The sequence below is a fragment of the Euleptes europaea genome, chromosome 2 (genome assembly GCF_029931775.1).
Source record: "Euleptes europaea isolate rEulEur1 chromosome 2, rEulEur1.hap1, whole genome shotgun sequence".
Classification (NCBI taxonomy): Eukaryota; Metazoa; Chordata; class Lepidosauria; order Squamata; family Sphaerodactylidae; genus Euleptes; species Euleptes europaea.
In genome coordinates, this window is record NC_079313.1 from 131307098 (window position 1) to 131323652 (window position 16555).

General features: G+C 45.5%; 1 protein-coding gene across 1 annotated transcript in view; it reads left to right on the forward strand.

Annotated features, from left to right (window-relative positions):
* Positions 1–16555, forward strand: part of NTSR1 (neurotensin receptor 1) — a 137014-nt gene that overhangs the window by 109885 nt on the left and 10574 nt on the right. The window contains exon 2 of the mRNA XM_056845377.1: positions 13470–13671. Within this exon, the coding sequence (XP_056701355.1) occupies positions 13470–13671 (202 nt within the window). The remainder of the gene's footprint in view (positions 1–13469; positions 13672–16555) is intronic.

The following is a 16555-nucleotide window of genomic DNA, read 5'->3' on the forward strand; positions in this document are numbered from 1 at the left end:
GCTTTCTATCGCCTGGAGATCAGTTGTAATTGCGGGAGATCTCCAGCCACCACCTGGAGGTTGGCAACCCTAGTTGGAGGGCTTGCCGCCCCTGCCCCCACCACTGCTTACTGATCCCAATCTTACAATTTATAACAGGTTTGAGGGAGGGGAGGGGACTCAGCCAGGTATAATACCATAGATTCCACTCTCCAAAGGATTCATTTCCTCCAGGGGAACTGAGTGATGTGGTCTAGAGATCAGTTAAATAGCAGGAGATCTCCAGGCCCCACCTGGAGATTGGCCACCCCACTCCCACTCCATTCTCTGCAGCTCCAGCACACAATTCCAAACACACAACCTCCGGCGAATTCCCTCTGACTCATCCTGTCTCATCTTAATCTCCACCCAAGGCCATCTCTCCTTCAATCCCAAGCGAGCGTTTCCAGTTGCAGTTGACTGCAGGCTGCAATAGATACGTCCATGATTCCTCGCTAGCATTGCCCGCTTGACTGCTGCCATCCCTTTGGGCCCAGTGAGATCATACATGGATGACTCTTCGCCTCTGAACCCTTCCACGCTAACCTTTATCTTTGGTCCTGGGCATTGTTTGCTCACCCATTTGTTCCGCAGGATTCACACGACATTCCTCCCAAATAGTTTGCAGTTCCAAATGCTCTCTGTTGTCTTCCTGTTGAGCCAGCGTGGTGTAGTGCTTAAGAGTGGTGGTTTGGAGTGGTGGACTCTAATCTCGAGAACTGGGTTTGATTCCCCACTCCTCCGCATGAGCAACGGAGGCTAATCTGGTGAAGTGGATTTGTTTCCCCACTCCTACACATGAAGCCAGCTGGGTGACCTTGGGCCAGTCACACTCTCTCAGCCCCACCTGCCTCACAGGGTGTCTGTGGTGGGGAGGGGAAGGGAAGGTGATTGGAAGCCGGTTTGAGTCTCTCTTAAGTGGTAGAGAAAGTCGGCATATGAAAACCAAGTCTTCTTCTTCTTCTTCTTCTTCTTCTTCTTCTTCTATAGAGATCAGTTCTTCTACTACTTTTAAAAAACAGTGCTAATTTGTAGTAATTTTCAGCTTCTAATGCAATTGCATTGCATGTTTTCAGAGATAAACTGGCAATGAGATATTCTCTCACCTGGTGTGGAGGAGTGAGTGTCGACAGCGTAGCCCTGTGTTGCTTATCTCCACAACCACAAATTCAGCCACCTGCTTGTGTGATAAACAAAGATTCAACCTCCCTTCAACAGGCGGAGACTTTCCATCCTCTTCTTCCTCTAGCATACATTTTAATTCCAACCTTCCCTCAAGGAATTCAGGGCAGAATGCACGTTTCACTTATCCTTTTTTTATTTTCACACCTGCGAGGTAGAGGATTGTCCCAATATGAACTTCATAGCACAGGGGGCTGTAGGTTTACCAGTCTCAAGGTGGGGCCTGGAGATCTCCTGGAATTCTAACTCGTCTCCAGGTGACAGAGATCAGTTCCCCTGGAGAAAATGGTTCTTTGGAGGATGGGCTGTATGGTATTGTACCCCAATGAGGTCTTCTGAAAACCCACCCTCTCCAGGTTCCACCCCCAAATCTTCAGGAATTTCCCATCCCAGGGGGGGCAACCCTAGTGGAGTGTTGAACCCAGATCTCCTCTGTCCAAGGCTAACGTTCTAACCACTGTACCACACTGTCTCTTCAAATTCACCTGTACTGTGTGTTTTTCGATTTCTCAATACATGTAGCTGTAGAAGCTGTTCAGTGACCTTTTTCTGCAGTGGCACAAAAATGACATTTGAAAAAGTTAATCTTAATAGTGAAACTCAACATAAGAAGTCGGTGCAAACATGGATCTGTTTTCCAGAGGGAAGAACAGAAATTAAAAATATGGATATTTGAACTGAACCGGATAGCTTTAAAAATTCAGTCTCATACCTAATACCCATCTACAAAAACTGGAAAAGGTTGCCCCTAAGCATTTCTTCCCTGCTCTAGTCAAGCCAGTTACATTTTGCAGTGTACTTTTGCTTCTTGACTCCCTTCTTTGCAACACCTTTCCCACCTTCTGACCAGTATATAAGGACTCAGAGATCTCCATTCCTGTTTGTATCTGATGAAGGGAGCTTTGACTCTTGAAAGCTTAGTCTGTAGAGCCTGTAAGGCGGAGTTGTTCGGCCAGGCCTTCCATTGAGGACGGTCAAGGCCCATTTTCTACCACCTGTTAGCAGTGCTGCCTGTTTTTACAGTAGTCGGAGATGTTGGTTGCTGGGTGCCAAATGATCATGTTTTATTCGCATGTCTGAGCTAGGATGCTATTTTATGGATTGTATTTTAAGATTTTGCAACTACGTCTTATCTCTATTGATACATTGTTTATTGAACTTCAGCCTCTCTCCTGTCTGCCTTTCTGGCCTCCCTTGCAGGATGGTTGTGATTAGTACTGGGTCAATATACGTGAAGCATGTGGAAAACTCTGAAGTGCTATATAAATGGGACTACACGTGAAAATTACTCTGAAGCGTCAGATGCCGCAGAATGCTTTCTTGTATTGTAAAGATTTTGTATGTTTTACCATTGTTGAATGATTGGTTATTGAACTGTTATGAGTAGGGTTGTATATACTGATAAACCCGAACTGAAAATAAACCAAAAATAGCCATTTTGGCAATATTCAGGTTTTGGTTTTACTGAATGCCAAAACCTGGGGATCTTCCCGAAGCCAAATAGGTTATTCCCAAACAAGCCAAATTAATATTCGGCTTCTTCAGGTTCAGCTATTCGCCTTTGCTCAAAGGCATGGCTCTGTGCTTTCTCCCCTTTTTCTATCTTTGAATGGTTTTGTTAGGGCCCCATAGTTGGGGCCCTTTTGAGGTCGGGGTCATGTAATCAGAGCCAGCTTGGTCTGACCAACCATTCAGTGGGTTGATGTGGATGAAGCATAATGGTTTCTTAAAAGATGGGGCTCACCAAGTCCCATCCAGAAGGATATACCCTCCAACTAAAAAGTGCCCGCTTCGACTGCTGCTACTACCAGGCTTCTGAAGAAGACTGCTAACCTGTGCGAATGAGCCATCTCCTTCACAAGAGTGGCCATGGTCATGACTTCGGTTGGCTCTGATTTCACACACCCACCAAAAAAACCCTGCTCTGAAACTGAAGGCCGCCCTGAGTAGAAGCTTTGTTTCCCTGCACCATGATCATCTCTTGAAATCAGATTTTTGATGACCATAATAAAGGACAGTTCACGTGATGTCATTTGCCACCAAAAGAAACGTTTTCCGTGCCTTATTTTTCTTGCATTTAAGCTGTTTTCCTCAGTTGGGAAGCTAATTTGCATGGACATCATGCTATGCGCCCCAGATATGAAGGGAGCCCCCAGACTTTGAGGCGCCAGCCTGTCAGTCAGCCCTTTCTGTCAGTCCTCGGCAACACTGAACTTCTGAACCTAAAAACCGATGGACAGCTCGGCTCGCAAATGCCTGGATGAATGGAACGCCCCCTTTGCAGGCCCATAAAGAACCCCTGTCCCAAAGTTCACCAAACTTTGGGGACCGTCTAAGGAGAGTCCCTTGCAGCCATGCAGCAAATCTGGGGACTCTGCCTCCAAAAATGCCCCCACAGGAGCTTTAAAAAAATCCCCATAGACTATAATGGAACTGAATTTTTCGGTAAACATGGTAATAAGCCGAATAACAATATTTACTGAAAAAATCAGGCCCAATAAACCCGAACCCGAAATTTACCAAATTATTATTATTATTATTATTATTTGCACAACCCTAGGTATGAGCCACCCCTAGTCCTGAGACCCAGGGGAGGAGCCGGGTATAAGTCTAAAATAAATAATTACCCCAAAAATCTTGTTGGTCTGTAAGGGGCTACTGGACTCAAATCTAGTGCAGTCCAAAGCACCTTTCTAAGGCCATTGACTTCAACAGATGCCAACTCTTAAGGGTGCCAACTCTTAGGACAGAACAGTCATTTCCTCTGAAGTAATGACCAGCTCATGGGATGAGATTCCCTTTAGAGAAGCCCCACACAGGAAGACACAGGAGAGTTTCAGCATCCGTCCCCTGGGACATAGTGATGACATCACGGTCATGCACCAGAAACGAGAAGCCAAATCTATACCTAATCCAGAGTCCGGATTAAATTCCGAGTGTCCAGCAGATGTCCAGGAAATTAATCCAGTTTTTCCCCAGATTATTTTCAGAGCAGACTCTGCAGGATCCACCCATCTCTAATTGAAATCCCATCCTCTAAAGTGTTTAACCCTTTGCTTGACTCAGTGGAACTTAACCATGAAAACCTCTCCCCCCACATGTCCCATCTAAAATAGTTGGGAGCAGAATGTAAAAAAAGGGGGGGTTAAAAAAATTAGAGTGAAATTCAAGTCCAGTAGCACCTTAGAGACCAATAAGATTTGAGGGGTATAAACTTTTGAGAGTCAAAGCTTCCTACGTCAGATTTGTCAGATATCTGATGAAGGGAGCATTGACTCTTGAAAGTTTATACCCCAAAAAAATCTTATTGGTCAGGAAGGTGCTACTTGAAACACCTTAATCTTGCTTTTCTACTGTAGATCAACATGGGTACTGTCCCATAAAATATTGCCCTCTCTAAACCTGAGAGTGGACAGGGAGAAGCTTTTCTCCCTCTCTCATTATACTAGAACACGGGGTCATCTGCTGAAGATGGAGGGCGAGAGATTCAAAACAGATAAAAGGAAGTATTTCTTCACACACCGCAGAGTTAAATTGTAGAACTCCCCGCCCCAGGATGTGGTGATGGCTGCCAACTTGGAAGGCTGTAAGAGGGGAGTGGACATGTTCATGGAGGAAAAAGCTATTCATGGCTACTTGTAAAAATGGATACTATCCATGACACATACCTATTCTCTCCAGGATCAGAGGAGCATGCCTATTATATTAGGTGCTGTGGAACACAGGCAGGACAATGCTGCTGCAGTCAAGTTGTTCATGGGCTTCCTAGAGGCACCTGGTTGGCCACTGTGTGAACAGGATGCTGGACCTGATGGACCTTCGCCTGATCCAGCATGGCCTTTCTTATGTTCTTATGATAAATAGGGTAGGTAATTTATTTAAGCAATTCAAAGCAAATAAAATGCTGAAACTTTCCATTTCTGGCTTCAGAGCAGTACCTTGAAACAAGCCTGCCAAAATGAGCACAGTTCAGCTCTCATGAAGGAGAAAGAAAATAACTTCTCTCTGTTTCTTACGATGGACGAGCCATGAGTACGAGCTGCCCCATGTAAAATGCTATTCTCTGGTCCTTTGTGCAGGAACTTCAGGCTTACTTAGGCCAAGGAGAGAGCAAAACAAAAGCCTAGCGGTTAGTTATTTCATAAGAACTGGAAATTACTCAGTTCCCAAGGAAATAATTCCATCTCACAAATGTAACCAGCGAGTCAACCGATTTGTTTTTCGGCTCCCGCTGTCACCTGCAGGGTAAAAGAGGGTTAGTGCCTCGTTCCTTCTCGCCAGCAGCAAATAAGGCACTATTGGCTTGATTCCAGTGAGGAATTTAGGACTCAGCCTTCTGACATTGACGAGCAGCCAAGACAGGATTAGCCCCATCTATTCCTGTGCTCTTCTGCTAAATGTTTCAGCTGACATTTTCACTGCAGATATGTTACTGCAGAGTGTAGAGGTGCCCAGGATTGATTGCAGTCTCACACCGAAGAAGTTGCATCCGTGTCTGTGGATTCAACCGCTGATTTAAGACCATTTCTCCTATTACAGTTTTAGCTAGACCTAAGAAAGTAGGGGATTTGCAGAAACCATCACAACCTACATGCCTCCCCTTAATGGCAAGGGGTAATACTGAGAAGAGCCCTGCTGGATCAGACCAGTGGTCCACCTAGTCCAGCATCCTGTCTCACAAAGTGGCCAACCTGTTCCTCTGCTGGTCCAACAGCAGGGCATAGAGGCCAAGCCTTCATAAGAACATCAGAAGAGCCCTGCTGGATAAGACCAGTGGTCCTTCCGGTCCAGCATCCTGTCTCACACAGTGGCCAATTGGTTCCTCTAGAGGGCCAGCAACAGGGCATAGAGGCTGAGGCCTTCATAAGAACATCAGAAGAGCTTTGCTGGATCAGAGCAGTGATATTCAGAAGTTGACCGCCTCTGAATGTGGATATTCCCTTGAGTCACCATAGGTAGCAGCCATGAATATCTAATCCCTTTTTAAAGTCATCTGTGCTGTTGGCCATCACAACATCAACTGGCAGTGAATTCCACATTTCAATAACTCATTTAGTAAAGAAGTATTTCCTTTTATCCATCCTGAATCTATTGCCTGTCAACTTCATGGAGTACCCACTAATTCTAGTATGGAAGATGGGGGGGGGGGAGAGATCTCTCTATCCATTCTCTCCACACCATGCATAATTTTATAAACTGCTGCCATGCCTATCTCCTAGGGTTGCCAGCTCCAGGTTGGGAAATACCTGGAGATTTTGGAGGTGGAGCCTGAGGATGGTGGGTTGGGAAGGGCAGGGGCTTCAATGGAGTACATTGACATAGAGTCCACCTTCCAAAGCGGCCATTTTCCCCTGGTGAACTGATCTCTATCATCTGGAGATCAGTTGTAATCCCAGGATATCTCCAGCCACCACCTGGAGGTTGGCAACCCTGATATCTCCCCTTGTGTAACGCACAAGATGCATAAAGCAACATCAAGTTGCAGCCAGTGTATGGCAACCACTCATGGGGTTTTCAACGCAAGAGATGATGGTTTACCATTGCCTGCCACTGCATGGACGTCCTTGGTGGTCTCTCATCCAAATATTGACCAGGGCCAACCCTGCCCAGCTTCCAAGATCTGATGAGATCAGGCTAGCCTGGTCCATTCAGGTCAAGGCGTAGCTCCCATTAGCCATCTTTTTTCTAGACTGAAAAGTCCCAGATTCTTCAGCCTTTCCTTATAGGGAGGATACTCCAACCCCTTAATCATCTTGGTCACCATCTTCTGTACTTTTTCCAGCTCTGCAATATCTGTTTTGAGAAAGAGTAGCCAGATCTATACACAGTATTCCAAATAAGGCTGCACCATATATCTATAAAGGGGCATTATAATGAGAGTTGTTTTCAGTCCCTTTCCTAATAATCCCTATTGGTTGAGGGTATGGTGCTCCTACCACACAAGGCCTTAGCACCAAAGATTTTATCCTCCACCAGGCACCCAGGATAGGGCTACCAGTTGTCTCAAGGCAAAGTCCAAAGGACTTGGGGAATGGAGGATCCTGACAGGTCTCTTCCTGGGACACAGACAAACATTAAAGTGGTAACCAGGCAGTACCCAGTGGGTCACTGGTTTCTGCTCATGCTTGAGCTGAATGGGAGTGGCAGCTTGGTAGCTGACAGAATTTGATGTTTCAGGCATAGTCCTTTGACGGTTTAAGAACATAAGAACATAAGAAAAGCCATGCTGGATCAGACCAAGGCCCATCAAGTCCAGCAGTCTGTTCACACAGTGGCCAACCAGGTGCCTCTAGGAAGCCCACAAACAAGACGACTGCAGCAGCATTGTCCTGCCTGTGTTCCTCAGCACCTAATATAATGGGCATGCTCCTCTGATCCTGGAGAGAATAGGCATGCATCATGACTAGTAGCCATGGATAGCCCTCTCCCCCATGAACATGTCCACTTTCCTCTTAAAACCTTCCAAGTTGGCAACCATCCCACATCGTGGGGCAATGAGCTCCACAATTTAACTATGTGTTTATCCTCCACCAGGCAACCAGGATAGAGTTTATCCTCCACCAGGCAACTAGGTTTCAATCCTGTCTACCTGACAGATGGCAGAAAATTGTCAGTGGGGAAATGGCCTCATCAGCTCGGAATGTGGACAGTTGGTAACACACTACGCCGTGAAGGACTGAGATCTTGCAGAGCCCGCAAGGTCCCCTTGCTCAAGACAGCACATGTACAGACCCAGAGGAGAACTGGATCATTCAGATGTGCATTGGCAAACAGCAGACGGGCCTGTACATGTGCTGTCTTGAGCAAGGGGACCTTGCGGGCCCTGCAAGATCTCAGTCCTTCACGGCGTAGTGTGTTACCAACTGTTTTCATGGTGACTATGGTCCCAGCTGCCCTGAGATCATTGACAAGTTCCCCCTGTGTAGTTCTGGGCTGCTTCATCACCGTTCTCATGATCATTGCAACTCCACGAGATGAGATCTTGCATGGAGCCCCAGACCGAGGGAGGTTGAGGGTTAGGGTTAGGGTTAGGATCTGGCTGGTTGATGGGGGATCAAATACTTATTTCCCTCATTATAATGCACATCAATCTCTGACTTTTGTCTTCTGGGTTTCTGGGGGTTTTCCGGTTGTTATTCTGTCTCTCACAGCTACAACAAACCTACCATTAAAATTAAGGACTGGTCATTTCTTCGTCAGAGGGCAAACGGGCAGATTTAGCAGGGGATCAAATACTTTTCCCCCTCACTGTACACATGCATGTGAAGCTGCCTAATATTGAATCAGACTGTTGGTCCATCCAGGTCAATATTGTCTATTCAGACTGGCAGCAGCTCTCCAGGGTCTCTCACATCCACTGGTACCTAATCTTTTTAACTGGAGTTGCCGGGGATTGAACCTGGAACCTTTTGCATGCAATGAAGAGGCTCTATCATTGAGCCACAGCCCTCCATGTAAGTTGGAGGAAGGCTCCTACCACCCATTATGGTGGAAGCCACAACTAGGGGGGAAATGGCAGAAATTGGATGTATATGTTGATTCACCATTAAGCAAACTGTGGATAGCAACACACATATGGCACGCAATAATGACTCAGACTGGTATAACACTGATTAGAACAGGAGACAAGACGCATAGTTGAGTCACTAGCTGATAGTAAGAACACCATGCACAAGGCAATGATTTGGATCTGCATTGCAACCACATGTCTAATTTTGAGCACGGGGTCCTGAAAATGCTAGGAGAATATGTGGGAGGTTGATAATATCTATGGAAATAAAAGGACGGGTTTCTCACGTCTGTAACTGGGTGGCAGAGCGAATAGATCAACCGGCCTGTTGCAGAGTTTGAACAGCAGTGGCAACTGCTGATTATACTGGAATATTTAGATGTGCCAGAGAGTTGACCGTTTTGGGCAAAGAAATCCGCCTGTCCATTGCAGCTTGGCCAAAATCCTGACAAGTTTTACTGCTAACAACCCCAGTTTAATGGTCTGGGAGATGCGCAGTAAATGGGCCCGATATTATAAATGTTTCCGAGTTTTAAAAACTGTGGCAAGCCTATTAATCTTCCGAGGCGCCTCTCTCCCGCAGCTTCATTTCATCTCACAGTTCTGCGGTGATCATAAACAATTCCAGCCCGGTTCTTGCTGTTTACGGCCGCTCCCAAAGCCCTCGGTTAAACGATTTCTGCACAGAGAGAACATCGCTCATCTGCCTCTGTGTTTCATAAGAAGAAACCACAGGTTCTCAAAAAAGGCTTGCAAGTATGGCAGTCAAATCAATGTATCTTATTTATTTTTATTTTTTGCTGTCAAGTCACAGCTGACATATGACTACCCCACAGGGTTTCCAAGGCAAGAGACTAACAGAGGCGGTTTGTCATTGCTTGCCTCTGCATCGCGGCACTGGACATCCTTGGTGGTCTCCCATCTAAATGCTTGCCAGGGCCGACCTTGCATACATGGTTGCCAACCTCCAGGTAGTAGCTGGAGATCTCCTGCTATTACAGCTGAAATCCAGCAGATAGAGATCAGTTCACCAGGAGAAAATGGCCGCTTTGGCAATTGGGCTCTATGGCATTGAAGTCCCTCCCAAACCCTGCCCTCCTCAGGCTCTGCCCCAAAAACCTCCTGCCAGTTGTGAAGAAGGACCTGGCAACCCTACTTGCATAGCTTCTGAGATCTAATGAGATCAGGCTAGCCTAGGCTATCCAGGTCAGGGATGCCAAGCAATAGGAGGGGAAAAACTGACGGATTAGATGAAAATCACAGATTGGTCTAAATGGTGCCGAGTTGTTTTCTGTTGCCCCCGGAAGGTCGGACCAGAACCAACGGGTTGAAATTTAATCGAAAGAGTTTCCATCTAGACATTAGGAAGAATTTTCTAACAGTTAGAGCAGTTTCTCAGTGGAACGGGCTTCCTTGGGAGGTGGTAAGTGCTCCTTCCTTGGAGGTTTTTAAGCAGAGGCTAGATGGCCATCTGTCAGCAATGCTGATTCTATGTCCTTAGGCAGATGATGAGAGGGAGGGCATCTTGGCCATCTTCTGGGCATGGAGTAGGGGTCACTGGGGGTGTGGGGGGGAGGTCATTGTAAATTTCCTGCATTGTGCAGGGGGTAGGACTAGACGACCCTGGTGGTCCCTTCCAACTCTATGATTCTATGATCCTATGATCATGCCTCTACAACTTATGTTTCTAAAGTACTGGAATGCAGATCCCCCTCCACAGGCAACAACATGGTGGTAGAAGAAAGCTCTCGACAAGAACAATCACTGTCTTCAAACCAGTTTAATGTAAATAAGAGCAATAATTCCTCATTTATTTCAATTTGCTGTTTGCAGTGGCTTCTATTGGATTCAACCACTGATTAATTTCCTCCCCTTTTGCTTTCTCAAAAATAAATGCCACAGACATTGGATTTTAGAGGTGATATAACATGGATTTGTGGTTCCATCAATTCTCATCTGTTGGGGCAGAGGTTATTGGCTAATTGGATCACCGGCTACAGCGACCTGTCATGAAAATTTACACCAAAGAGACCGCTTCCCAGCAGAGATGGGATAAAGCTGAGAATCGGGAGAACCCGTGCTATAATCAAAATAATGAGATGAATGAGCCAGCAGCTGCGAATCAGATATTATTGATGTTTCAAAGTGTTACCTTGCGCCATGGAAACCAGAAAGCATCTCGCTGGCTATTTGGTTAATGAGATCAATTGAATGGCTTATTTTAATCAACACATTGTGCCACCAACTTCAGTGAGGCCTTGATAACAAGGGATTTGGTCCCCTCTGGCACTCAAAGTCTTGCTGCCTGGACCCATGCCTCTGATGTAGAAGAGGCTTGTTTTCCTCTGTCATTTACCTGCAATTTTCTGGGTCCCTGGATCTCTTCGAAGAGAAATAGATAATGCAGAGAGTGGTTAAGAGCGGTGGTTTGGAACGGTGGAGTCTGATCTGGAGAACCGGGTTTGATTCCCCACTCCTCCACATGAGCGGTGGAGGCTAATCTGGTGAACTGAATTTGTTTCCCCACTTCTACCCATTAAGCCAGCTGGGTGACCTTGGGCTAGTCACACTCTCCCAGCTCCACCTACCTCATAGGATGTCTGTTGTGGGGAGAGGAAGGGAAGGTGATTGTAAGCCAGTTTGATTCTTCCTTAAGTGGTAGAGAAAGTCAGCATATAAAAACCAACTCTTCTTCTTCTTCAGGCCAGAAGCAGAGTGTAAAATGTTTAATAGATAAAACATTTCATTAAAGCCTGGATTAAAAGGAATATCATAGGCTGGTGCCTAAAAGAAAGTAAGATAGTCACCAGGTGAGCCTCAAGGGGAGTTTATTCCAAAATCTAGGTGCCATCACTGAAAAAGCCATGTCCCTGGGAAGTATGCATTTTATTAATGTTAAAAAATCATTAAGGTTAGTGTGGTGAGAATTTTTATATTAAACATTAGTTTGACTTAAGAAGAACCATCTTTTTACCTTAATATTATAACCTGTAGCTTAGAAGCCACATGAAGACCTGACTATGGCTTTTAAGGGGGCAGACCCCTAGCTGACCCCAAGCTTCAACTAGGCCCCTGACCTTAAAGGGTACAGGAGATTGCATTACTAGGAGTTAGTCAACCAAAACACATTAGGTGCCCCAAATCATCTTTAGGGATAACAAGGTCATTTAGACAGGCAGCAAGTTGTCTGCTTACGCATGGGGGAAATTGTTTTTGTACGCGGGCTGACGGGCGAACAAACAGTTGTCAGGGACCCTGAATCTGGGAAACTTATTTTGGAACAGGATATTTTCCAAGCAAGATTAGCCATGATTTGTGAAAACCCATCTCCTGAAGAATTTGGACGGAGGTGTCCGGTTGGGATCCCCTTCTCACGGTTTAGCCTATAAAAGGCTAGTCCAGTTGCCCAGTCCTTTGTCCTTCTCAAAGAGAGACCAGGCTCCACAATTTGTGGTTGCCATCTCTGTCTCTTCTTTGGAACAACCCAGAGTACTCTGCTAGTTGTTTGTCTGTCAACTTGTATGTGGGTTTGTTAAACTCTGTCATATATATTGTCGAAGGCTTTCACGGTCAGAGTTCATTGGTTCTTGTAGGTTATCCGGGCTGTGTAACCGTGGTCTTGGAATTTTCTTTCCTAGGAAAGAAAATTCCAAGACCACGGTTACACAGCCCGGATAACCTACAAGAACCAATCTGCCATATATATTTAGTCAAATATTTGCTTCTTTCTTTGCCTTATATTCTCTTGTAAGTCCAATAAAACTGCATGGTTTACTGATATATGTTTGGTGTGCTGTTTGAGAGTATCTTGTGTGTGCAAGGTTTATCTTTCCTATCTAATTCTCTGGGCTCTACTTTTGGTAAGTAAGCAGGCAGAGAAATCCAATCACAAAGAACCCGGAGGGGGAAGCAGAAATTCCCCCCACAGTTAGATTTACTGCAATGAACTTTATGTGAGACTGCTCTGAAAACTGGTTGGAAAATTCAGCTGGTCTAAACCATGGCAGTTAGTCAGGGGTCTATGCAAACCACCTCTGAACGTCTCTTGCCTTGAAAACCCTACGTCATCACCATAAGTCACCTGCGACTTGACAGCACTTTCCACCACCAGGCATATGAGGTTCTTCTCCATGCTCTGATGCCAGCCCTGTTGAATTCATAAAACGCTGCAGTGTAGAGTGTTTGATGGGTTGTGTCCTGCCAATGAAAAGGAAGAAGACTGAGAGGGGATATGATAACCATCTTCAAGTACTTGAAGGGCTGTCATACAGAGGATGGTGCTGAGTTGTTTTCTGTTGCCCCAGAAGGTCGGACCAGAACAGACGGGTTGAAATTAAATCAAAAGAGTTTTTGTCTAGACATTAGGAAGAATTTTCTAACCATCAGAGCAGTTCCTCGGTGGAACCGGCTTCCCCGGGAGGTGGTGAGCTCTCCTTCCATGGACGTTTTTAAGCAGAGGCTAGATGGCCATCTGTCAGCAATGCTGATTCTATGATCTTAGACAGATCATGAGAGGGAGAACATCTTGGCCATCTTCTGGGCATGGAGTAGGGGTCACTGGGGGTATGGGGGGGAGGTAGTTGTGAGTTTCCTGCATTGTGCAGGGGGTTGGACTAGATGACCCTGGTGGTCCCTTCCAACTCTATGATTCTAATGAGAAAGTTCTCAGTACATTTGAAATAAAGCAAAGTGTCATGGCCAGCCAACGTGGTTGCTGATCACAAGATCTCTTTTGTCTGTTCTTTCTTTTCTCACTCAGGTCAACGCTTTCATCTCCTTTGTCTTCCCGATGGTCGTCATCTCCATCCTCAACACCATCATCGCCAACCAGCTCATCGTCATGTTCAAGCAAGCCGCGCAAGAAAACCAGGTGTGCACAATTGGAGGACAGCAGACCATGCTCAGCATGTCCATGGAACCTGGCCGTATTCAAGCCCTGAAGCATGGAGTCTGTGTCCTAAGTATGTACCTCTCGGGCTGAAACACTGTTCAAAACGTCAAGCTTTCTTATGCAGTAAAACTCCTCGGGAGGTGGTGAGCTCTCCTTCCCTGGAGGTTTTTAAGCAGAGGTTAGATGGCCATCTGTCAGCAATGCTGATTCTATGACCTTAGGCAGATCATGAGAGGGCATCTTGGCCATCTTCTGGGCATGGAGTAGGGGTCAGTGTGTGTGTGGGGGGGAGTTAGTTGCAAATTTCCTACATTGTGCAGGAGACTAGATGACCCTGGTGGTTCCTTCCAACTCTATGATTCTATGATTCTTCCATTTTCCCTCTTCCTGTGAGTATATTTGTGGGGGGGGGGGTTTGCAGGATGGAAGACTTGTTGAAGAGTGGCTTAAACAACCACGTTTATACCTTTCATTGCTGACATCCTCTTCACAGTTAACTCCTTTAACGGGCCATTTTTCCTGATCTTTAAGGATTCATTCAGGTAGCCCCAAACACCATTAAAGGTTAGATGATGAATATAAATCACTTGGCACTAATTTCCTAACGTCTAAGATTAGCGCCAGATATGGTTTAGCATGCAATTAAGAAAATCAGCAAGACATTCTTGAAATCGTTTTTCTTTTTTTCTCGAGCAAAATTAATGTTATCAAATTGCAAATGACATAAGGGAGTGTGTAGAAGAAAGATCCCTGCAAGAAAGATCCCTGCGGCCCTGTCGTGCTCAAATTTACCTCGGGGGTCTGAGCTTGTACCTGACTTTGCCTCTGCTATCATTTTTGAAACATGGCCATGAGAACTAGAAACTTGATGGTTTTCTAAACAAAGGCTAACATACTTGACACTCTAGAGGACTAGATAGATTCCCAGTCTGAGCAATGATATCTACAGTAAACTGTATAATTTTCCACACAGAATTCCAGGATCTCTGGGTTGAGTTCTAAAGACTGATGAACAGGGTCAGTTTGTGGAATACGTTTGTATAACCTTGGTCTTTTGTGCATGGCTGTTTCACTTGCTGTCAGCCCTCCAACGACTTTGGGTGTTTGTGTTGATTATGCATGCCGTTTCCAACCATCAGAGGTCACCTCACTCTCCCTCTGCCTTTCCCCATGTTTGAACCGTGTTCAGATTCAAGATAACGTGGGCAAAACATGGGGAAATACATGGGGGAGAGCAAGGCAACCCCTGACGGTCAGGAATGGCATGCATAATCAACACAAAGACCGAAGCTGTCAGAGGGGTGATGGTGAGTGAAACAGCCGTGCATAAAAGACTCTTCTCTTCTCACTGAGATCACCCATTCATAGGGTTGCCAACTTCCAGGTACTGTCTCAAGAAATAACAAACAGCACATAGCTCAAAGTCTATATATATTAACAACATACAGCACAGACAAGGAAGACTACTCTAACCCTAACACTAACTGTTCAAAAACACAGTACATATCACACAATACAAACAACCAACAACAAAGTGCATACAAAAATATTCACACCCCTCCCCGATTGTCCATAACAAAAAGCTTGTGAACAATCCGAGACCGTTTCAAGCAGTACAGTTCTAGGTGATGTGCAAGCAGACTCGTCCGTTGCCACCTTAGCACTTTGAGAACTCCGTCTTGTAACACTTGTAACACTTGCTTAGTTGGTGAGGGAGACCGACGACATCCTGGAAAAATCTCACAGGGGTAATAAACCAACTGAAAGCACTGTTGTAAAAATTGTAGGAACACGTATCCTAGGTAGTTGACACGTTTCACCAGAAAGGCTTCTTCAGCCTAGAAAACATTTTTATTGCATACCGCATACTAATGTCCATGCTAGTATATTAAACAATCTTCTAATTCATATGAGGCATGTACATTCCTCCTAAGTAACAAAATTCTTCTACTTAAAAATATCAAGTATTTATTAGATTAAAATGTATAAAATATATAATAACCACCTACCTATAATCCTTAATACGACAGCAAAAGCTTTTCCCAACAGATTTCCCAAAATGTTACGTGGTGTTTATTACACCCAATGTATGCACAGCGAATAGAGAGTTTCTCCTCCACATGAGCGGCGGAGGCTAGTCTGGTGAACTGGATTGGTTTCCCCACTCCCACACACGAAGCCAGCTGGGTGACCTTGGACCAGTCACACTCTCTCAGCCCCACCTACCTTACAGGGTGTCTGTTGGGGGGAGGGGAAGGGAAGGTGATTGTAAGCCGGTTTGAGTCTTCCTTAAGTGGTGGAGAAAGTCGGCATATAAAAACCAACTCTTCTTCTTCATCCTTGCTGAGACCGCTCCAAACCACCGCTCTTAACCACTACACCATGCTGGCTGAAGGAGCTGGTTGAAGGAGCTGGGTATGTTTAGCCTGAAGAGGAGAAGACTGAGACGGGATATGGTAACCATCAAGTACTTGAAGGGCTGTCATATAGAGGAGGGTGCCAAGTTGTCGGACCAGAACCAATGGGTTGAAATTAAATCAAAAGAGTTTCCACCTAGACATTAGGAGGAATTTTCTAACAGAGCAGTTCCTCAGTGGAACAGGCTTCCTCGGGAAGTGGTAAGCGCTCCTTCCCTGGAGATTTTTAAGCGGAGGTTAGATGGCCATCTGTCAGCAATGCTGATTCTATGACCTTAGGAAGTTCATGAGAGGGAGGGCATCTTGGCCATCTTCTGGGCATGGAGTAGGGGTCACTGGGGTATGTGGGGGAGGTAGTTGTGAATTTCCTGCATTGTGCAGGGGGTTGGACTAGATGACCCTGGTGGTCCCTTCCAACTCTATAATTCTGTGATTCTATGAGAAGTCCTTTTCTTTACTAGATTCAAATCCAGTAGCACCTTAGAGAACAAGGTTTTTGAGGTCTTCAAGAGTCAAAGCTCCCTTCCTTGGCATCTG